Here is a 23984-nt window from a genome sequence, read left to right as displayed (position 1 = left end):
TTTAGTAGCTATATTTTCATCCTCAGTGCCTCTTAATGTGCAGTGTGTGGCATTCGTCTTGCCAAGATGCTGAACAGTCACTCCTACAGTTTTTGGGCAGTCTTAGTAGCATGAAGGGCTTTATTTCATTATTTTTGCATTCCTCTGCCTCCCTGTCTTCAGCTAAAGTTAGTGGGTTTTTTAATCTCTTTTTGAAATGTTAAAATACTTTGCTTGGAGCAGTTTTGTGATAGTAGCTCAGGTGGCTGAAATTCAATATACTAATAGAGTAGATGTGACACAAGCAGTTTGTACGACCTGTCTTTCCTGATGGGTTGCCCACTGACAGAGCTGCACGTCCAAGATCAAGCATGGTGAAAGGAGCTGCTTTTGGTATCACGTGAAGTGGGAGTGTATGAAGAGTAGATATCCTGTTGACCAGTACAGTGGTTTGTGAAGAGGGCTTCAGCTCCCAAACATTTGCCAAAGAAAACTCTGCTTTATTTGTTTTTAATTTGGGTGACATTTGAAACTGGTTCTCACATTTGTGTGCTGTGGCAGAAAAGCACCTGTGAATTGCTGTGCTAAAGCTAAGCTTTTTTTTTTTAGTAGGTTTTGTGAAGGGATTTTATTTTGGTGTATGTTTTTGGGGCCGAGAGTAATCCTTCAGGACTACACAGAATCCTGCATGTGGTAAATATGTAATGAAGGAAAGGAGTTTTTTGCAGGGCTTCCAAGCACAGGCTCAGGCATTTAAGTTTGGGCTCCAGTTCTGAACTCTGTGGATGTTTCCAAACAATGAACGAGCTCAAGTCAATCTAACATTTTCATAGAATGGCCTGGGTTGAAAAGGACCACAATGATCATCCAGTTCCAACCCCCTGCTATGTGCAGGGTCACCAACCAGCAGACCAGGCTGCCCAGAGCCACATCCAGCCTGGCCTTGGATGCCTCCAGGGATGGGGCATCCACAGCCTCCTTGGGCAACCTGTTCCAGTGCATCACCACCCTGTGTGTGAAAAACTTCCTCCTAATATCTGACCTAAACCTCTCCTGTCTCTGTTTAAAACCATTCCCCCTTGTCCTATTACTATCCACCCTTGTAAACAGCCATTCCCCTTCCTGTTTATAAGCTCCCTTCAAGTACTGGAAGGCCACAATGAGGTCTCTTTGGAGCCTTCTCTTTTCCAAGCTAAACATGCCCAGTTCCCTCAACCTTTCCTCACAGGAGAGCTGCTCCAGCCCTCTGACCATCTTAGTGCCCTCCTCTGGACCCGCTCCAAGAGCTCCATGTCCTTCCTGTACTGTGGGCCCCAGGCCTGGATGCAGTACTGCAGATGGGGCCTCACAAGAGCCGAGTAGAGCGGGACAATCACCTCCCTCTCCCTGCTGACCACCCCTTTTTTAATACAGCCCAGAACACAGTTGGCCTTCTGAGCTGCAGGTGCACACTGCTGGCTCATGTTCATCTTCTGATCTGCCAGGACACCCAAATTCTTCTCCACAGGGCTGCTCTCAAGGAGATCTTCCCCCAGTTTGCATAAATATCTTTGATTGCCCTGACCCAACTGCAGCACCCTGCACTTGGCCATATTGAACCTCATTAGGTTTTCATGGGCCCACTTCTCCAGCCTGTCCAGGTCCCTCTGGATGGCTTCCCTTCCTTCCATTTTCTTTGCATGCAAACAGTTATTGAATCTTCCTTAAATTGCACCCTATTATAAGGCCCCAGACTTGAGTGTTGCAGTGAGATTGGCAGGGGTCTCACAGGTGTTGGTGTGATTATTGAGAGCTGGAGTAATAATTTTGGGGGAGATTGCTGCAGCAGGGACTGCAAAATTGCATCAGTTACGAATTCACACTTTTGTGACTTTTGGAATTGTCAGTCCCCCAAACGCAGTTTCACATTGGCTGTTTTTATCAGGAGGATGACTTACAAAAGAAATGGGAAAATATAAGTTGGTTGGTTTTTTTTTTTTTCCATCATCTTTGATCCCTGTATTGCCAAGGGAGAGGAGAGGTTGATGGGGTATGGCTTGAATGCTGTTACCTTGGATTGATCACTGTGGTTTGTGGGTGTTAATGGAATACACACAGTCTTAGAATGTGGTTAGGTGGAGAGCAGAGAGATTTGGGAGCAAGTAGTCTTGTTTCATTCTCTTAAAACTTCAGCACAGACTGCTAATACTAGAAGGAAGGTGAATGCACGTGTATTTTAAGAGACAGTAACAAAAATCCTCTTGCAGGTTTGCCGTCATATTAAAAGTGGAGATGTCCTGTTACTGAACCGCCAGCCCACTCTTCATAGACCCTCCATCCAAGCTCACCGGGCCAGAATCCTGCCTGGAGAGAAGGTGCTGAGGCTCCACTATGCCAACTGCAAGGCATACAATGCTGATTTTGATGGTGATGAAATGAATGCCCATTTCCCACAGAATGAGCTGGGTAGAGCAGAGGCCTACACCTTAGCCTTTACTGATGAACAGTATCTAGTTCCAAAGGTAAATAAAACTTCTTCCCACGTGAAATCACATTGTTTAAAATGTTGTTGTTTTATCTAAGGATAAACGAGGTTAAACTTGTTCTTTGTGGGGTTTGTTTTACTTCTTAGATACTTTTCTGTCTCTGTTGCCAAAGGTGCCACATCCCTCAACAGATTCTTGTCCAGGTGCTGTTACTTGCTTCTTGTCTCCCCAATCCCTGCTGTTCTCCTTGTTTAGGAGCACCCACCACATCTAAACAATTTTGTTCTTTATCACTCTCAACATCCAGAAGAGTTTCACTGTGAAGTGCTCTTCAGAAGTGACTTTGGTGCTTTTATTCAGCTGCACTAACTCTGGGAGCTGCTAACTCATCCCCAAATCTTTTTTCTTCCAAATTTCTGTAGGATGGCAAACCACTTCCTGGGTTGATCCAGGACCACATGATTTCTGGAGTCAGCATGACAACCCGGGGCTGCTTTTTCACAAGAGAGCAATATATGGAGCTTGTTTATCGAGGACTAACAGACAAGAAAGGAAGAATTAAAACCTTTCCTCCTGCCATTATGAAACCACAGCGATTATGGACAGGGAAGCAGGTAGTCATAATTTATTGGAGTAGAGAATGTTGGTCATTCCAAAGTAAGCAGAACACTAATATTAAGACCAGTGCTGCTGGGAGCTGCTCAAAAGCTGGATCCTACTGTCTAGGCAACACTGTATAGATCTTGGTGAATGTTCCAACTGGATCTCCAAGAGTATCTTTTCATTTAAAAAGCATACTCTGTCTTGTAATCATTAGATTTTTAAGCTTTTAAAGATTTGCTTCTATGCACAGAACATTGTTTTTCTCCTGCTTGCCAAATTCTTTACACCAAGAAGGAAATAGAGGGAACAAATAACTCTTGCTGTTTCTGCTGCTTTATAGGTTGTTTCTACATTGTTAATAAATATCATCCCAGAAAACTACGTCCCACTGAATTTGACTGGGAAAGCAAAGATAGGTGGGAAGGCCTGGATGAAGGGACCTGCAAGCAGATGTCTAAATCTTGACTCAATGTGTGAATCTCAGGTATGCTGGTGGCTGGGCTGGGAAGCATTTTAATGTAAATGTGTATGGAGTGGAGGAATGAGAAGAGAAAGCAGAAGGATGATAAAGTTAACAACAGACATTTCAAGATATTTACTGCCCGGAGGTAGAAGTTGGAGGGTAGGTCTGGGTGTCAAGAGAAACTCTTCTGATCCTGACTAATGTGGAATCCATCTCGTTTTGTTAGACCACGCCTTCATTGTTTTATTTTACAAGTTGAGAAATATAGATGGTATTAGAAGTTCTCTTTTTGCTGCAAGGACTGCAGCCTTCCAGTATTTAAAGGAAGATTATAAATGGAAGGGAAATCAACTCTTTACACAGATAGGTAGTGATACTGAAAAAGGGAGAGTGTTTTTAAACTAAAAGAAGAGAGATTTAGATTAGATGCCAAGGAAAATTTTTCACTGAGAGGATTGTGAGGCACTGGAACAAGCTGCCCAGAGATGCAGTGGATGCTTCATCCCCAGAAGCGTTCAGGGCCGGGCTGGATGGGGCCCTGGGCAGCCTGATCTGATGTTTGATGTAGCAGGCAGCAACTCTGCCACAACAGGGGCATTGGAAATAGGTAATCTTTGAGGTCCCTTCCAACCCATGCCATTCTATGATACATAGGTAACATTGGTCAATGTATTTAACCTTTCACCAGCTGGTGGTGGTGGTGTTCTTCCTGAGTAGCTGTTTTGTTTTTCAGGTTATTATTAGAGGTGGGGAATTACTTTGTGGTGTGCTGGACAAAGCCCATTTTGGCAGCTCTGCCTATGGCCTAGTCCACTGCTGCTATGAAATTTATGGGGGTGAAACCAGTGGAAAAGTGCTGACGTGTCTGGGACGCCTCTTTACTGCTTTTCTGCAGCTCTACAGGGGGTTTACAATGGGTGAGTATCACAAGGACTTATCCACTGCTACACTGCAGAACCTCGTGAGGTGTAAAGCAAACATTGTTGGGCAGAATGCATGCCAGGAGTTCTGTAAATAGTCTCATGAGACACTGTCTTTGAGTAGGATCACTGTCTGGCAACCTTTTTTTCTTTTTCTTTTTTTTCTTTTTTCCTCCCCTCTCCTTGTTTTAATGTAGCTGGCCTTTTAAGAATAAAGTATAACCTTGAGCATGTCCTTTAAATTCTCTTGTCTGTCCTGCCTAATCAAAATGGGTAGAGTCTTGCATATAAGCTTTGATTAGATACAGTCTCCGATGAGCCTGTATGCTATTTTTTACTTCTATGGTTGCATACAAACCATAAAAACTGATGAGTGAAATAGGAGGACCTTGAGGGGTTCTTAAAGTCTTGCATATCTCACTTAACTGTAAGTCTTTTGATAAATATTTGACTTTCATTACAGCTTTGCCAACTCATACAAAAATGCAATTGGTGGTGAATAAAAAACTTGTCCCTCACTCTGTTTTCTTGCAATAGTTTAAATGCTTCAAAGAGCCATGTAGAGCTCTGCATGGTGTTTTTATACAAATGCAGTGTTAAATTTAAGGGTGAGATTCACTGGAGCAAGGGTGCTCCAAAACTACTACTTTGACAGAGGTAGTGAGCAAAGATCATTAGGTAATAAAAATGTCAGAAAAAGATTAGTGAGTCTGGAGCAGGAGAGTAATGTCTAGAGAAGGTGAGATGATTCAGGACTGAACAAAGTGAGATGCTGAGATGAGTAAGGTTCAAAAGGTGTAGAAGAGACAAAGTTGTAACTGGGGGAGGAGAGGAGGGTCTGGACTTTGAAGATGCTGGGATACATAATGGGGCCATAGGCACCTTTACTTTGTTCACACTTGTATGACTCTACATAGTAAAGCATCCCACTTGTCCCCTCAGCTGCTATAGATGTAATTTATTCTGAGAGAGATTTCTGGGACTCTCTGCTCAAAGCAAGTCCTGCCAGGTGGGCTTGTGCAGGGCTGTTCCTGTTAGGAACATCTCCAGGGGCAGCGACTCTGCAGTCTCTAAGAGAGACTGCATTTAATCTTACACATCTTTAAAAGCTACATAAATGCATCTCTTTGTCTCTCCTCGTCCATTATGTGTTCTACACACTTACATGACTATTTCTGGTGACTTCTGCAGGAAGTGAATACTTTCTCAGTTCTTTTTTGGTCACTGTGGTCTGCCTGTCTTTAACAGGGATTGAAGATATCTTGGTTAAACCTGAAGCAGACCGCAGAAGACACAAAATCATCAGAAAATCAAACCAGTGTGGTATTGAAGTAAGTCTGTTTCACATAACTTTTTTCCCAGTGATTTAAAAATTTGGAAATTCTGCCCTGTGTAATTACTTGCTTGGCACCAAAAAAAAAAAACCAAAGTACAACAACAAAAGTCTTTTACTTTCAGGTTGTTAGAGCAGCTCTTAATTTGCCAGAAACAGCATCATGTGAAGATGTACAAGGGAAATGGCAGGATGCCCATCTCTGCAAAGACCAGAGAGATTTTAACATGGTTGACCTGAAATTCAAGGAGGAAGTAAACAATTACAACAATGAAGTTAACAAGGTTGGCATTGAGGCATCTGTATATACTAATTTTGTTTAGAGCCTTTCTGTTTAAGTTAATTTCATGTTGATGCAGGGTGATAGACTGTTCTGGAGGCTGAAGCTTTCCATCTGTCTCCAGCATGAAGCTTCACATACCACCTTCCCAGAACACCTCAGCCTTCTCCTTCCTGAATGACATATTCAAAATGCTTTTAAAATTATAAGCAGGCATGTCTGCAGTTGCTTTGCTTTCAACAGAAATTAATTGTGTTTATTATTTTATTAATAACAGTTTGTTTTTTTTTCCCCTCACCACACCCCAACTATAGGTTTGCATGCCATTTGGTCTGCATAGGAGCTTTCCAGAGAACAATCTGCAATTGATGGTACAGTCAGGAGCCAAAGGATCCACTGTAAATACAGTACAGGTAATGATAATCATAATTCTTAGCAGCTATGTGCATTGATACAATTTGTATTAGAATGCACATTACTGAAACTTATTCTGTGGCTATCTAATAGCAATGCAAATGTTTATTGTGGGCTTGGGAATGGCAGTAATATAGGGACCAATATATCTACAATATTTTAGTTTCACATATATTTGTATTGAAATATTTATACAGAATGGAAGTGGAAGTGTTGACTCAAGTCAAGATGCTGAAATAATTTTATTTAAAAAGACCAGCTGTGATCTACATGCCTTTGCTGCCCATCATTAGCAAGAACCTTCACTGAGCATTTCAGCATTTAATTAAAGAACAGTTAGTGGACGAGTCATTTTTCTTTTCGATGTTTTCAAGGAAAAAAATCTTTCACTTACAAGAGTAAAATTTGATGGGGGAAAAAATGACGTTTCCTTTTTTCCTTCCTGTTCAAATGCAGATTTCTTGTTTGCTGGGCCAGATTGAGTTGGAAGGTCGAAGGCCCCCGCTGATGGCATCTGGCAAATCTCTGCCGTGTTTCCAACCTTACGATTTTTCCCCTAGCTCAGGAGGATTTGTGACTGGCAGATTTCTCACTGGGATCAAGCCTTCTGTAAGTTTAATATGCCTTCTGCTTTGTAGTGGAAGTGCTATAAGCCATGGCCTGAAACAATGACTGAGTACCTGATGGGAAGGCCAACCCAGGGGAGCTCAGGTGCAAGCAAAACACCTGAGTGACTGTAAGGGATGGAGCCAGGATCCATCCCTTCCCAGACCTCATTTAAGGGTTGGCAGTGGAGGTGAGGGCATCTCTTGTTGGAGATCCCTGCCTACCTGAAGTCTTCCAAAGGTAAGCAGCTCTTCTCCATTTCTGTGTCTGTGCTGCTGCAATTGGACTTGTTCTCGTTTGCTATAGCCAAAGACTTTGCCACCCTGCTATTATCATACCATTATAGCATTATGTGCTTATGCTGGAACTTATATAGATCTTGCTATTGTCGAGGTTTTTGCAATTACAGATAAATCAACTATGTGCACTGTACTTTCAAATATAGCTTTTCAGAAAGAGTGTGAATTACCAGCCTTGGTATACCTGTCAGCAGAATGCTGATGCTGTTGCTTTTGTGTTTAGGAATTCTTCTTTCACTGCATGGCTGGCAGGGAAGGTCTTGTGGATACAGCTGTCAAAACCAGCCGTTCTGGGTACCTGCAGAGGTAAGAGGATGTTATTCTGGATCCCAATCCAGGCCACGTCTGCAGTATGTAGAAGGTAGAACTTCTAAATTATTTAGAGATAGTGAGGGGTTCTGGGGGATGACTACTGCCTCCTTGCACTCAGCTGATTCAGTGTGACTATGGAAATAGAAAAAAAAAATTGCTTTTTGATTGTAAGACCCAAGGAAATTGCCAGAGAATCGTGCAGGAAGCTTTTCAGTATCATTGCACGTTTTGTCTGCACGTCATGTCTGTAAGAATTTTTCTTCCAAGGTTCCTGTCAAGTCCTTAAGTGCACTTAAGGTTTTAATGGAAGCAGTATTTTTCACGTTAGGATTGTATCATCCTTATTACTTTGTAGCCTCAATATTTGTTTTCTCCTTTGGGACAGGTGTATCATAAAGCATTTGGAAGGGCTGGTGGTTCAGTATGACCTGACCGTACGGGACAGCGATGGCAGCGTGGTGCAATTTCTGTATGGAGAAGATGGGCTTGATATCCCTAAAACTCAGTTCTTACAACCCGAGCAGTTTCCTTTCATTGCTGATAACTATGAGGTAGAACACTTAAATGTTAATTATGTGGTGTAAATAGACTGAAATGCATGGTTAATATCTGGCTTATCTCTAGTGAGGTAGTGGCACAGCTGTGTGGCACTGCCAGGCTATGCCATGTTTTTTTTGCCACTGTATTTGAAATACAGAAGTGACTGTTCAGTTTTACTGACTCTTCTATCACTGCACTTGAATTCATATCAACAGAGATGATGACTTTGCTCAGGTTTTCACATTTGATGACTTCCTTTTTTTTTGTCATTTCAGTCACTACTTAATAAAGAGTGGCATTAGTCACATAAAGATGTATGGACTGAAAATTGTTTTACAGCAGCAGAATGTTTCGAGTTGCAGTAGATGACCTATTCATCTTTTCAGCTACTGCAAGTGTAGAGATTGGAGTAATCCCACAGGTAACTTTCTTCTAGGTGATCCAGAAGACAAATCATCTGAACGAAGCCTTAGCAAGGATGGAGTTGCACCAAGCGAAGCAGCAGTTTAAAGCCATCAGAAAGTGGTGGGCCAGGCACCAAAACCCTGTGCAGAGAGAAGGAGGTTTTCTGTTGTTTTCTCAAAAGAAAATGGCGAGTGTAAAGACACAAATCTCAGGAGGAGAAAGCAAAAATGGAAGAGATCCTGCTACTTTACAGGTAACACAGAAGCAGTTGAATTGACCTAGCCCTTAAAAAAGCAAAACTAAGGGAAAGAAAAAAAAAACTATGCGGAATCCAGTGACTTTTTTTTTTTTTTTTGTCCCTCCATGTTTTGTTTCACAGGTAGCTTTTCCAGGTTTTGAAGGGATCACATGTCAGCTGTGTGGGTAATGGAGATGAGATTAATTTATTGCTACTTAAAGTCTTTAGGCCCAAGAGCTAGGGCAGAGGCCAAAACCTCTCAGGTAAAACTGGTTTTATGAAACAGCCAGTGGCTGTTGCACATAGAATATAGCTCTCAAGCCAACCCTGTCTACTGTTTTAAGTGTGCTTATATACTCTTGTACATCAGGGTACTGATTTGTATATTATTGCTTCTACTGAATGAATGTAGGACCATGAAATGCAAGCAGGTGCTATTTCACAGCTATATTTTTCACAAGGGATTTGTCCTAGTACAATGTGGGCAGTTGACACAGAGCTCCAAACTGAAGGTGTTGAGATATATAACTTCCATTAGCTTGGCTGCACATGTCACTAGGATGTTTACTCAGCTGTGCTGTTGGTTTGGTTTTTTTTTTTTGTTGCTATTGGTGTGTCTAATGACATCTAGATCAATTTGACCTGAGGACTCATGCATTTGTTTTTTTCCTCCTTTCAACAGGTAAATAGTTATAGACAAATATATATCTGTCTCAGTATATAAGCTCAAAGCTCAGTGAGCAGACTACCACGTGGCAAGCTAATTTCTCCTTCATAAAACAAAAAACCTTGTAAAACATATATTGAGCTCATTCCCTGCATTGACTTTTTTCCCTTTTTTTTTTTTTTTTTTTTTTATGTCTGTTAACTTTTTCATCTATTAAATGTAACACTCAAAATGTGACTTGAAAATCTGGCCAACTGAAGAATAGAAATAAGGCAGATCAACACATATAATTAAGATACAAGCTGCATTTAAGATCAGTGCTAAAATCTTAAGTGCAAACTAATTTAAAAAAGGAAAACTCCTTTGTTCTGTCAACTTGGGACAGGTGAGTCAGCCAGCAGCAAAGATTTAAGTATGTCAAGACGTTTCACTTGAAAGTTAAAAGCATTCTTAACTCTGTTTCACTGGTTTCTGAAGTAGTTGCTATGGATAGGCAATCTATTTCAAGTGTGTAAACAACCTTGAAGACATGTAGGATCAAAAGTGTGAGTATCAAAGTGGAGAATAGTGTATTTGCCGTTGAGTTGTTCTTCAGTGTGTGTTACATACAGCCTTAAGTGTTCTGTGGATAAGCTTTTCTTGCTTTGCTAGGTCACTGGTGGAAGTGGCATTATTTTCTTTTGGTCTTGTTGTGGCGTAACCAACCTGCTTAAAAATTCTCTCTTCAGTTATTGAAGATGTGGTATGAACTAGATGAGAAGAAACGAAGAAAGTATCTAAAGAAGGCAAATAAGTGTCCTGACCCAAGTCTCGCTGTTTGGCGTCCAGATTCCTACTTTGCATCTGTTTCAGAAACATTTGAAAATGGAGTCGAAGATTATATCAACAAACGAGAATGTGAGAAGGGAGGAGGTTGCATGCAACCAGCAATTTCTTCTGATAGGTAGTAACTTCTGTGCTCACTCCTTTGCTGAGACATAAAAATATTTCTCTTTTTGGACTGAGTTGGCTAACAGTGAGAAGTCTTTATCAACTCTTGGTTTTGCTGTGACCTTTGTGAAGCAAATGCTGTGGGTGTCAGAATGGTTCCTGAAAGCCACGTTTGTGTAGTGCATCATGGAGAGGTGTTTGGGTTATCAGTTCCTTCCAAGCCTGGATTTTCATGCTGGTGAGGACTTTAGTAAAGGCTTCATGGAATAGCAGCAGCATCCTTGTGTTCTACGTATAAAATAATTCTTCATAAGAGTTAAAAATGAAAATGTGCTCTTGCCACATCCTAGAGTTAGTGAGAGAGGAGAGATAAGAAAGTGAGTAAATAGATTTTCATTTGATAACATGAAAATTAGCAGTAGAAGTAAAATATTATTTGCCTGTGCCCTGGTTTTGTGTTAATGGGGTGTAGTTCTCAAATTAGATGAGGATATCTAGTTTTATGGCTTCTGAAAGGGATCTATCCAAAGGCTACCAAGAGAAATTGGCTGGAAGAGCTTCATTGGCCTCAGCCCTGTTTTGGGCTATACAGAGTTCTTTACTTTGTACTCATTGAACTTATATTTCTGCTTACATCATGTCTTCCAGATTAAAGGATTTGTTATATTTGAAGTGGCAACGGTCTCTTTGTGACCCAGGAGAAGCTGTGGGTCTTCTTGCAGCTCAGAGTATTGGGGAGCCTTCCACACAGATGACTCTGAACACCTTCCATTTTGCTGGCAGAGGTGAAATGAATGTCACGTTGGGTATTCCAAGGTGAGAAACCTGTGTGCTCCTTGGGTCCTTAGCTATTTTTGGCACTTAAATAGCAGTCTTTTGTCTTAATGGCAGGGATGTGTATTCTTCAGAGCAAATGATAAATCAGTTTATTGTGATTAATAATAAATAAATTATTATTTATTTCAGAAATATTTCAACTCTTTACAGTTTTGTGGCTTTTGTTTCACTTTCTAGAAACTAAATAACTGGTTCCTTACCCTTCCTTGGTTTATAACAAATGGCCTGTTTCTGTATCTTATTCACTGCAGTATAGCCCTAAGGCAATCATGCTTTGTGGATTTGCTCTTTGTCTCACCTTAGTTTCCCCTATTAACTTTTAAACCTGTTTGTCATTTATTAAAATAAACAAAAATCACTGTAAATGATGACAAAGTCTTGCAGTTTAGGATTATCATCACCTAGGCAGAAAGGGACCTGGCTTATTGCATCAAGGTTTCTCCTGGCACTTCTGTTTGCTGGCAGTGACTTTGCCAGCATACTCACTTACCAGCCAGTCATCATTTTTTAGTCGTACAGATGATAACCCTGGCCTTGTACGTGGCACCGATGTCTTAGGTGGCAGATGGTGTTACTTCAGTGAAGCAGAGGAGAGGGAGAAGGCAAGAGAAGCATCCATTATGCATTTGTAGGAAGCAGGCTTCATTAGTTCTTTTCTGGGAACAACTTATCTCTGGTTTCTTCCCGTAATTGGAATGATAATCTAATGGAATCAGTAGAGCTGCTGGTGTGCTGTGCATGATGAGGAACCAGGGAAGTGCAGAGGAGTGCTGCAGTGGTAACCACAGCTCTTGATACGTATGGTTTTGGTGAGACTGGCAGTCGCTGCATGCTGGCTTATTAAATAAATGTGCTGCTGCCTGCTGTCTTATTAAATGAAAGAGATGTTGATTTGATTGCATAGTGCTTCTATTGCTTAATTTGAAAGACTATTCTTTGTTTAAAGGTTGCGGGAGATCTTGATGGCAGCCAGTGCAAATATTAAAACGCCAATGATGAGTGTTCCTGTGCTCAGTACCAAGAAAGCTCACAAGAAGGTGAAACAGCTCAAGAAACAGCTCACAAGAGTGTGCTTAGCTGAGGTGAGCCACCTATGCAGTGTATTCGTTGAGAATCTGCACAGCAGAGACAGATATGCTGAAGTCTGTTCAGTTCTGAGGCCCATCTTTTCTTAGGGGTGCAGTCTTTTCTATGCTCTCCTGCGTTCTGTGTCTTCTGTCTTGCTTCTTCAAGTCAGAAAGCAGCAGTGATAGAGTTAAGACTCAATTCTGCTAAAATACTGGTCATTTTCAATGGCCGAGGAACAGAGGTCAATAAAATGAAGCTGTTGGCTCACTGAGCGTGGGCTCTTGTGAAAAAGTGGGACAAGGGGTCAAGCTGTTCTCCCATTATTGTCTGAATCAATCTTTGACAGGAGTTGAGGCCAAAAAGAATGCAGTGAAGTATTGTCATCTTCCCCAGGAGCTGCCACAAAGCCCGCAGAAAAGTTTTTCAATTAGTTTTGTGTAATTCTGGTCCCATATGGAAAGCATGGGAGTTGCAGGAAGTAAAGAAGGTGCTTTCAGTAAGACAGACCTGTTGCTACTTGTAGGTATTGCAGAAAGTTGAGTTAGAGGAATCCCTGCACTTAAAGAACAAAGAGAACAGCCATCGCCTCTACAAAATCAAATTCTGCTTCTTGCCCCATGAATATTATGGAGAGGAGAAGTGTGTGAAGCCCAGGGACATCTTGCACTTCATGGAAACAAGGTTAGTTTGCTTTCACGTGCTTTCCTGTTTCTCTTCTCTTGACCTTCTGTGGGCTCTAAGGATCACTGCATGTTTGTTATTACCACTGCTGTGGTTTTCAGTGCAGCAGGGCCCTGAAGGTGTGCTAGCAGAAGATCTACACGGCTGCTTTTTGTCGTGAGCAATCCTGGGTATCAGTGGCTTGGCCATAGTGCAGGATGCTACTGAGGGAGACCAGGGATGACCAATCTTTTGCTTGCCTGGACCGCATTAAGTGAAAAGGAATTGTCTCGGGCTGCATGTAAAATACATAGTTAATGTATGTAAGTAACAAAACGAAAAGGGAGAGAGCAATAAAAGCATAAAATGTGTTGTTTGGACAAGTGAGGTAAATCTTATGTGAGAAGAGCCTATGCAAGCAGCATCACATTCCTTACCTTTGGCTGCTGAAGTGTTGATTTTCAGTGTGCTTTAGGTATCCCTTGGTGCTGTTATTAAGCTTAAATAAACCTTGTGGATTTTGTTGTTTGTTCTTTAAAAATTGGAAAGAGTGAGGGCTTCATTTGTTGTTTGTTGTTGTCCGAGCCATGTGTTGATGCTGAGTTATTTCATCTAACAATTTTGCTTGTTGGTTTAAAAAAAAATAATAATAAAATTCCCATTGGTGTGATGCCCTGAATTTTATATCCAGATGAGCTTAAATCATAAGCTTTTGGATGCATGGCTGCATTCATAGAATCATAGAATGGCCTGGGTTGAAAAGGACCATGATGGTCGTCTAGTTTCAACCCCTGTGCTATGTGCAGGGTTGCCAACCACTCTGAGAGATTTGATACCAAATTTTTATTCCCAAGGAAATGGGGAAGGGCCAAGCAGAAAAATAATTTGCCTTACCCTAAAAATATTCTTGCATCCACCAAAGGATTATGTCCTATCACAAGTTGACTGGCTTCTTAAGGCATATTCATTTTCTGACAACTTAAAATCATAGATTAGCTGAGGTTGGACATTTTGGGTTGCTTCTTCTTTCAGGTTCTTTAAAATTTTCTTAGAAGCCATTAAGAGGAAGCGTGCAAAGATGTCATCTTTTACTGAAGTCAGTACCCGCAAAGCGACTCGTAGAGATGTGGAAGATGTTGGAGACAAGGTACAGGAACCATAACCTGAGCTCAGTACTTCACTTCTTTATCTGTTCTTGAGAACCAGGATTTGGAAAAGCATAGCCTGTTTTGATAAGACCCTAAATGTGTGAATACAAAAGTACTTGTTAATTATTTTCTTTACGCATAAACTACCTTTGTATTCTCTTAACAACTACTTCCTTGTTAATTTTATTGTAGATAAAATCCTCGTTTACTTAAGACTGTACTCTGAGAGTGCATATTTGTTTTAGGTTCAGCAAGACCTAAAAAGCTTACTGCTCTCCCAGAATGAGATCCTGTCACAGAACTGCTCCCCAATACCTTTAGGGAAATAATTTGTTTGCTGAAGAGCTTTTGCATGCTTCTTCTGTCACTTCTTTCTCAATAAGGGCTGTCTTAGAGCAGTAACTTACATATTGTAGAATGTCTTCTTTAATGTTAAAGAAAGAATATCCATCTTAAAGATGGACAGGGATTGCTAAATTACAAATGCATAGCTAAAGGCTTTTGATGGATTTCATGCATTCCAGCAGAATCAGATTATCTCATTTATTATGGATTTCTAGGCACAAAATAATCAAGAAGCTCCAGAAGGTGAGGAAGAAGAAAAGATTGTTGATGCAGAACCTGATGAAGGTGATGGTGATGCTACAGAAGCAAAAATGAGGAGGAACCAGGAAGAAGAGGTAATGACTTCATAGGTGCTCAGCACTGTGCTTAATTTCTGTTTCCTCTGCCTTGGTCTGCATAGACAGGAAAATTTTCATTAATGCAAACTCCAAAGCTGTGATTCTATAAGTAGGGTCTGAGCTGCATCTGCTGCATTATTCTCTTTACAACAGCTATGCTTTCATTTGTGCCATATGGTACTGGCAAGATACTTGCAGCACATCTGCCATGAAGATTTATGCATAAAACTGCTTCATGTGTTTTGTTTCCCTATGTGTTCTGGCTCAGATGAGTGCCTCATTATTTCTTTGTAGGTTGATTATGAGAGTGAAGAAGAGAATGGGGAAGAAAATGCTGCTGAGAATCCCGAAGATGAAGAGAGTGAATCGGAAAAGGAAGAGAGGGCCCAAGATGCTGATGAAGAAGATCAAAATGGAGCAGATGGAGATGATTCTCCACATCTTTCCTTTATGTCTCAGACTAAAAAAGAGAGAGCTCAATTACTTAAGTCAGCAGAGGTGCGAGTGAATGCAGTTCTGAACAGTCACCCATCTATACAGAACTACACGTTTGACACTGAAAATGAACTTTGGTGTGAGGTAAGATGGTAGTACTTGGAAACATCTGTGTGGTTGCATCTAGAAACATCTAGGATTGCTTGTAGCTCTTGTAACGTGCATCTCCTAGGAAAGTTGAAGTCTGTGCTTCAGCACAAGTGTACTTAATGCCACTTTTAGCAACCCTCTGACTTACAGAGCCCCTGTTGAAACTTTTATTTTTTCTTTTAATGACAACTGATGGGTTTATGTTGTTTTAATCCTGGTGGGGAAAAAAATTGGCTGGACTGCTGTAAGAATGAGAATGTGTCTACAAGGCAGGAAGGGAGTTTCATATGGAAAGCACATTTGCTCATAGAGGACTCTAGAATAAATAAAGCTGGAGTTCTGTAACTTTGTGATACAGTAGTTAGAGGGGACAGGAATTCGTGATCAAATGTAACAGTGGCAGCTGGAGAAATCTAGCAGGAACATGAATTTCATTTATCCAGCAACGTTTCCCTCTCCTTGTTTTTAAAAAACCTTTCAACACTTCTAGAAATAAAACTTCCTGTTTCATATCTAACCAGTTATTTTTATACTGTCTGCCTCCCTCAGTTCTACTCCTATATCCTTCCTCCCAAAAAGCCATCCGGCAACAGTCTGTCTTTGACCTCAGCTGTGACTCATCAGCCATCCACTGCTGTGAAACTATAAAAGATGTAACCAAATCAAACAAGTTGCAGGCACTCAGAAACTTGCATAGTCCTCCTGCATAGTGGAAGATGGAAGGGAAGAAGTCTAGCCATCTTCAAAAAAAAAAAATAATAATAATAATTAGTATAAGCTGTGAGGGCTTGAAAGCAATGTGAATAAATGGCTGGGATGTGGTGTTCGTGTTGGCGTTGCTCAGCTGTAATTCAACTTGGACATTTTTGTTCCCAAACATGCAATTAGGATAATCCCACTTGGCTGCTTTTTGCCTGAAAAGGAAGCAGGCTGGTTGTTGAGCATAAACACTGTGTTGCTTTTTTTTTTTCTGTTTAGGTTTCGTTGACTCTTCCATTGATGAAGGTGTACTTTGATATCTCCTCTTTGCTTCTTTCTCTCACACGAAACACAGTCATACATGAAGTGAAGGGGATCACACGATGCCTGTTGAATGAAAGTACCAATGAGAAAGGAGAGAAAGAACTCATTCTGCACACTGAAGGGATAAATCTTGCAGAGCTGTTCAGATACGCTGATGTATGTAATCTGTGTGTAATCCTGAACTGGAATGGCCCTTTGTGTTCTAGGGAGAGGTGGTGGATGATGGGTGCCAGTTAAGCTTAGCAGGGTTGCTGTATAGTCTCCTCAGCTCTTAAGCGCTCTTCTTTCTCTGTTTTCTTTCCCCAGATGTGTTCAGAGCTCATCAGAGTCTTTCCTCAAGGGTTGATTATAAATCGTTTTTTTTGTGCAGCAGCCCAGCATCTAATGACAGATAATTCCACACTGTGCTTGTAACTGTCTTTATAAATGTTACTTGAGGGAGTTCTTCCATCTAAATGAATTGCAGTACTTGGAGATGAATAGTTCTGTTATGCCATCTAGCCCATAACTCTACAAACAGAGGATTGTTTTATGCTACATCTTTTCTACTGCTTTTGTTAAAAGTAGTTCTGGCTGCCTGAGACATTGCTTGCAAGACTTTACTGTGTCCTGCTCTGGGAATGGTCAGTTCGTTTGTTTTCTGAATTTGGGTCATTTTTTTCATCTCTGCTGAATTTTGATTCTGACATAAGTGTATAAAGATTGAAACAGATCTCCAGAGTCACCTTTGTCTGTGCTTGGCTCTGAGGTACTGCCTTGCTGTTGTGCAGCTGTTGGCGTTCACTTAATGGAAGGTGAAAGGGGGGAAAAAAGTTTTTTTAGCTTACTGAGCTTAGCTGAACTTATTTGGAAAAATAAAGCTACCGTTGTCCTAATTTATATCTGTGCTTTTTTGCTTTCAGATTTTGGACCTGAACAGACTTTACTCCAATGATATTCATGCCATGGCTAAGAATTATGGTATTGAGTCTGCCCTGAGGGTCCTTATAAAGGAAATAAAAGATGTATTTGCTGTCTATGGTAGGATTTCTCTCTCTATCATTGAAGAAGGTCTTTATTATCATTAAGCTGGTAAAAACAGCCACTTTGCTCACAGTTATGTCTTAGCATAATTAAAAATCATATTTTAAATCATGTTGTCATAATTTTGGTCACTGTAGTGTATTCTGGGAAGAATTTCTTGGTTAACTTCTGTTTAATCATAGTAGAAAATTGACTAGACAAGGTTATATTTATCCATGTGTCAGATTTTTCTTTTATACTATATGAACTCTGCAAGTTGGGAAGTCCACAGGAATTAATTATTAACATCTGAGGAACATTAACTATGTTAGACGTGCAGAGTGGCCCTGACAATTGGATTTAATCTTGCCTCACTTCAGCTTTTTAATGATAAAAGTTCAGGTTCCCTTTATAGTTCAGTTTGTATCTTCCCTAAAATAGCTGTGCTGCCTTGACTGAAGGTTATTCCCTTTGCACTGCTGCGAGAATCCAGATAGCTAGCTTAGGGAAGATTCTTGATGGGCTCTGGGCAACCCGTTCTAGTGAATGGTTTAGGGGTTGGCAACCTTACCTGTGGTAGGAGGGCTGGAACTAACTGATCTTTGAGGCCCCTTCCAAACCTAGCCATCCTATGATTCCATTCTATGACTGTGTACAGTGGGAATTTTAGCAACTGGTTTTGTAAAAACAGATTTACCAGCTGGCAATCCAGAAAGCCTTCCAGTTGTTACGTTCTCCCAGTTAGATGTTAGCAGAGCAGTTAATGATTTCCCATCAAGTAATTGCTGTTTTATTTGAGCCTAAGTAAGGTTTTCTGTGGGTGCTTAACATCATACACAGAAAATATCAGAACCTTTCTGCCTCCATTGCCTGGCTAATATAGGTCACAGAGTGAGGGCACAGAGCTCCATCCCGTAATTGCTGTTTTATTTGAGCCTAAGTAAGGTTTTCTGTGGGTGCTTAACATCATACACAGAAAATATCAGAACCTTTCTGCCTCCATTGCCTGGCTAATATAGGCCACAGAGTGAGGGCACAGAGCTCCATCCCGTCACTAGTAGATGGGTGCATGTAGACAAAGATGATAGAGATCTCACTGTTGTTTTACAGCACTCTTGATGTTCTAGTTTCCTGGTTTATATTATAGTGAGGAATGCCTGTCTTGGATGCGTCAGGGGAGCAGCTATGCCAGCTGCATACAAAGAAGTGCAACAGCCAGAAGAACGTGAATAAAGATGTGTTCTCCATGTTGAGTTTAATTCAGGGGTTTAATTTAGATCAGACCTCTTTCTTTAGTAAGAAAGCTCTGATTGCTCTTTCCTGTGTTCTTAGGCATTGTGGTAGACCCTCGGCACCTCTCGCTTGTGGCAGACTACATGTGTTTTGAAGGAGTTTATAAACCCATGAATCGTTTTGGAATCCAGTCCAGCTCCTCCCCTCTGCAACAAATGACATTTGAAACCAGTTACAAATTCCTGAAGGAAGCAACGATGATGGGTAAATGGTTTAGTTTGAACTGTCTTGCTGCAGGATTTCACGTGTGCTTTGTTTGCAGTGGAGCTTTCCTCTATTTTGAGTAATGCATAATTGCATTAGAAAAGAATGCTAGAGGCTAAAATTTTAATTAAGTCCAAATGTTCCAGACATTTTTAATAAAATTCTGCCAGCTTAAATGAAGTCAGCTCCCACATGTAGTTTGTGGGGTCTGTGATTCCATCTTTAAGAATTAGATAGGCTGTTTAATAACAAACCTTAAGATCATTAAGATTTGTTCTAACAAGGCCTTTAAATCTGCCTTTATCTGTCTTTACTTACACCATTAACATTGCCATCTCTGCTTGGTTTTCATGTCTCCTATTGTAACTCCTGTGTTTTCTCCTTGCCATTCAGAACTTTATTGTAAGAACAGTCTTCATGGTTGTTACTTTGATTCTGTTTTTCTTCTTTTCTGCTTTTAGAGCTACTGTCTTTGGTTCTTTGATGTTCTTTTTCCTCTAACACAGACAAAGGGTCGCATTAATTTGCTTAATGATGGGTTTCTGCTGCCATTTGAGATGACTGTGTACCCTTCAGTGGCCTCTGCGCTGCTCTGGAAGTTGTGCAGAGCTTTTGGTTTCATCTACCTAACCATATTTCTGCATGGATCATTGAGGGCATTTGAAGTGGCAGATGCCCTCTATATGTAGGAGTCCCATCCAAAAAACATGGCTCTTCTGTCACTGGACAGTTTGGTATCATGTTTTGGATACTAATTACATCTCCTTTTGAAAATACTCCTGGTTGTTATCACTTGCTAATTGGATGCTCCTCCTTGAATGCTCCTGTGCCACCTGCATTACCTAATGCAAAAGGGAAAAGCTGTCATTATGGCCTTTTTATCCAGTGTCTTTAAAAGCATGGCACCAGTGTCAGAGAGAGAGACTTCTGCCACTGAACTTCTGTCTCTTATTGCTGTTTTGCACCCTGTCTGGGAAAATAATGAGGATTTTGCTGAATAGTATAGTTACAGTTGACTTGTAATTCATCTGAACATCAGAAGAAATGTAAATTCAGGGTAAAAATGAATAGAAGAGGATGCTTCTTGTACAGTTGCTTCCTCTGGGTGCATTATATCACATGTTGGCTTATAAATAAGGTAAAGTTTTTGCCCCAGAATCACAGAATGGCCAGGGTTGGAAGGGACCTCAAGGATCATGAATCTCCAACCCCCTGCCACATGCAGGGCCACCAACCTCTCCATTTAATACTGGACCAGGCTGCCCAGGGCCTCATCCAACCTGGCCTTGAACACCTTTGCAAATAAAGCCTTGAAGTGCATGCTAACAGAAGGGCATGGTGAATCTGTAGGAAAGCCAAGCTGACTAAAGGTGCAGAGATATATTTATTTCACTAAGATGGAAACCAAAATCCTAACGTGGATTACAGCAGTCTGGATCTAATTTGTTTTAATGCAAGTGACAACTTGACTGTATGTTGAAACAGGCACTGTGCCCATGTATGGCCTGAATCAATGAGAAAGGATAGGAAGAAGCAGAGGGAACAGCTACAATAGCAGGGAAATGCTGTCGGAGTGCAGGTGTGACCCAGTGGGCTGTTGGTCAGGAAGATTTGGTGTGGGAAGAGCACATCTGCGTCAGAAGTGGGATCCTTTTGGCTGTTTGCTCAAATAATAACTCTTTGTTAACATCACATGAGCAAACAGGACGGTTCTGACTTTGACCTAACAAAGAACCTTTTTCTTTTTTTCCCCTCTCTCTCTTTCTTCAGTTGACACACATTTAGGAGCAGCTATTTACCTGTACAGCTGTAGCTGAGATCAGAGCAGCGCGTGCCATAAATTGTTATGATGCAGCACCTTCCCCACCATCCTCTGTTTAATAGAAAGTTCAGTTCATTTTGCTCAATGGAATAAGTAAACACCAACTTATTGAAGCTTTAACAGTTTTACTTCCAATCTTACAGCATGCTTTAATTTTATATATATATATATATATATATATATATATATATATATATATGTGTGTATATATGTGTATATGTATATATATATATCTCCAGCTTACAGATAGTTAGGATGAATGAAAACCACTCTGGTTGCTTATAAAAACAGTGAAAGCAAAACACTACCAGCCAAACTTGTCATGTGGAGAGATTCCAAATTTCTATGACAGTATCTCGCTACAGTGAGCAGCCACAAAATCAAAGGAATGTAAGGAATGTTGCTCTACAGTCAAAAGTTCTCTTCGGATCTTGCCAGAAGGATTTAAAATCCACATCAAAAGGATTCACGCTAACAAAGGAAAAAGACTCCACGGGAGAAAGGCAGGAATGAAAGCAAAATCTTTTTGGGTTTTGCCTCACTGGTGCATTTTTTTTCTAGCAATTAATTTAATCAGCAAAATGTGTTGAGTGGAAGGTCAGATCTGTGTGCTCTTGGAATTCAGAATGTGTTCTTTTCATCCTGAGTGGGGGAGAATTGAGAATTGTGTGGCCCTGTTCTCTACTTGCACGCCAAGACTCAAAAGAGCAAATAGTCGTTATAGGAAAAGTGGGAAGAGTTTTCAAGTTCCACTCTAGGAATATAAAGTCAGTCTCAACAGTAGGTGGCAATACCTTTCTGAAGTTGGGGGTCTGAGCCAGATGAAGTTGTTGTATGTATAATAGAATGCTTTCTTTCAGCACTGACCTTGGAGAAGCCTTTGGGAACACACTAACCTGACTTCTAACTCTGTTGTAGGTGCCTATGATGAACTGAGATCCCCTTCTGCTTGCCTGGTGCTTGGAAAAGTTGTTAAAGGAGGGACTGGTTTGTTTGACCTCAAGCAACCCCTTACGTAGTGCTTTGCCTGTAATGTAAGGATTCTGATTTGTTCATCATAAGTATTTCTATGTGGATGCTCCACAGCTGTGCCTACAGTATCTGTAATGAGCACACATGTGCTGTGTCTCTGGTCATCTTTCCTGTGCCAGCAGATGTATTAATCTGGACACCTGATGAGCCTAATTTCTTTAATGAGATTGTTTGCACCTATAGAGCAAAAGAAATGCTTCTAAAGAACCGTTTTCTCACTGTTCTATTTTTTTAATTATTATTATTATTTCTTACATAGACAGAAATAAAATGGAGGAGATCACCTGGGTCTCACAAAGGCAGAAATCAAAGTAGAATCTGTTTATGGGGCCTGAATCTTGCAGGGCAGGATGCTGGGTGGGTAGTGGCAGTTGCCATGTGGTTGTTGCACTGTTAGTGCAATCCTTCATCAGCCAAAGACATGAATACAGAAAATTCCTTAGGCATCTTCCACTGTCTACATGTGGAACAGTTCTGACACAGTGGGAAACCTGATATTTGTTAAAGGTTTTTTGTTCATAAGTGGCAGCATGAGGTGCTGTACAAAACAGTCCCAGAAGAATTATTAACACAGAGGTTTTTAAACTATTTCTGCTTTATATTTTGTATTTAAAAAAAAAAAAAGTGCTTAATAAAGGATGGGGCAGAGCAGTGTTAGGAACACCCTGTTATGTGACTGTTACCAAGGGAATTCTGTCATGCAAGCAGCAGCCATCATACTGTTGGCTGTTAAACAGACAGAATCTCTTTGTGAATCAGACATTTTTAATACAATTTTAATCAGAATGAGATGCATGTAAATTGTTACCATTCTCTGATGCTTGCTTACTACTGTATAGGCACACTTTCTGCCTGATTTCAACCCTCTGCCCTGCTCTCTGGTGCCCTTAATCCAGCTGAGGAGCTCCTGCTTGCAGCAGAGCTGCCCTAAAGGGATTAGCTCAGACACGGGGAAGCACTGGTTTACACTTGGGAAAGAGTCTTTGTGGATTGTCTCCATGCATCAGACCCTTAAGACTGTGTGTCAAATGCACTGCACATTTTGTTGAAGCTTAACAAATGCATTATACCAGCAGCTCTCCAGTTTCACTCTGCAGATTTTTTTTTAAATAAAGGATTTCCTTTCCAATCTTAACACCTGCTGTGCATTTCTCATAAACATGTGAACAGCCAGGATAGAATTAGTTGGGCAGAACTTTGTAAATGGTTAAATAGGAAAGAGCAATGGGGTAATGAGTCTTAATTTCAGATTACAGTCTGTACTGTTACAGACTGCTTGCAGAGAAGGATCTGTAAGTATTGCTTGTTGTCCTGCAGCGAACAGCACGTTCGCTGTTGTGTGTCTCTTGGTCCCTGCACAATCAGCTTTGCAGGAAGCAGGGGTGAGTTCAGCAGGCAGGGAGGCAAGCTAGCAAGCTGTCTGATGCTGGTGAGTCTTTAAACAGAGCCTTTGGAAAATCGTGCTCTGGCTGTGGCCAGATGAACCAAACTTCCCTTTCCATGTTGAGTTGTCTTTCAAATTTAGACAGCAGGCCAGCATCAGAAAAACAGTTCTAAGTCAGGCTGTAGTAAGTCAGGCTGTAGGTGAGCTACCAGAATTACAGTTCAGATTCTAAGTCATCACAGATGACAGAATGGCCAGGGTTGGAAGGGACCTCAAGGACCATGAATCTCCAACCCCCCACACGCAGGGCCACCAACCTCCCTGTTTAATACTGGACCAGGCTGCCCAGGGCCCCATCCAACCTGGCCTTGAACACCTCCAGGGACGGGGCATCCACAGCCTCTCTGGGCAGCTGTTCCAGCACCTCACCACTCTCTCTGTAAAGAATTTCCCCCTGATGTCAAACCTAAATCTTCCCTCCCTCAACTTAAAGCCATTTCCTAAGTTGTGTCTGCTTAGAAAAACAAAGGAGGTGGCTGTTCCTGTTCATGGGCAAAAGGGATAGGGAGTGAGTATGGCAGGGCCACAGCTGTCTGTGGAAGCGGGCAATGTCCGTGTGTTGGCATATGAATGGGGTTAGTTTACTTTGCCATTCTTCATGCTCTATAGCATGAAGGCAGCTGAGGTAGCAACTCCTGTTAATCCTTAGTGTCAGCACTCTGCCTAGGGACTGGGCTGCACTTTCTTCAGGCAAGTTCCAATTTGCTTAAAATTCACATGCATGGAGAA

The 23984-nt window shown here is 41.1% G+C and overlaps 1 protein-coding gene across 1 annotated transcript in view; it reads left to right on the top strand.

Annotated features, from left to right (window-relative positions):
- The window catches only part of POLR1A (RNA polymerase I subunit A), a 30836-nt gene extending 7890 nt beyond the window's left edge, over positions 1-22946 (top strand). The window contains exons 13-34 of the mRNA XM_042871341.1: positions 2226-2480; positions 2867-3058; positions 3388-3531; positions 4244-4427; positions 5679-5761; positions 5889-6047; positions 6358-6456; positions 6914-7066; positions 7586-7668; positions 8060-8225; positions 8651-8872; positions 10253-10467; positions 11103-11270; positions 12238-12373; positions 12883-13040; positions 14052-14166; positions 14728-14847; positions 15145-15429; positions 16414-16614; positions 17361-17478; positions 18793-18957; positions 21698-22946. Coding sequence (XP_042727275.1) covers positions 2226-2480; positions 2867-3058; positions 3388-3531; positions 4244-4427; positions 5679-5761; positions 5889-6047; positions 6358-6456; positions 6914-7066; positions 7586-7668; positions 8060-8225; positions 8651-8872; positions 10253-10467; positions 11103-11270; positions 12238-12373; positions 12883-13040; positions 14052-14166; positions 14728-14847; positions 15145-15429; positions 16414-16614; positions 17361-17478; positions 18793-18957; positions 21698-21798 — 3522 coding nt within the window. The 3' untranslated portion in view covers positions 21799-22946. The remainder of the gene's footprint in view (positions 1-2225; positions 2481-2866; positions 3059-3387; positions 3532-4243; positions 4428-5678; positions 5762-5888; positions 6048-6357; positions 6457-6913; positions 7067-7585; positions 7669-8059; positions 8226-8650; positions 8873-10252; positions 10468-11102; positions 11271-12237; positions 12374-12882; positions 13041-14051; positions 14167-14727; positions 14848-15144; positions 15430-16413; positions 16615-17360; positions 17479-18792; positions 18958-21697) is intronic.
- Positions 22947-23984: the final 1038 nt, after the last annotated feature.

This window comes from Lagopus leucura, unplaced genomic scaffold (genome assembly GCF_019238085.1).
Source record: "Lagopus leucura isolate 7727_CA_CO unplaced genomic scaffold, USGS_WTPT01 Super-Scaffold_100004, whole genome shotgun sequence".
NCBI classification, from domain to species: domain Eukaryota; kingdom Metazoa; phylum Chordata; class Aves; order Galliformes; family Phasianidae; genus Lagopus; species Lagopus leucura.
Note: the sequence above shows the minus strand (reverse complement) of the source record. Positions and strands in the feature narration are given on the sequence as shown.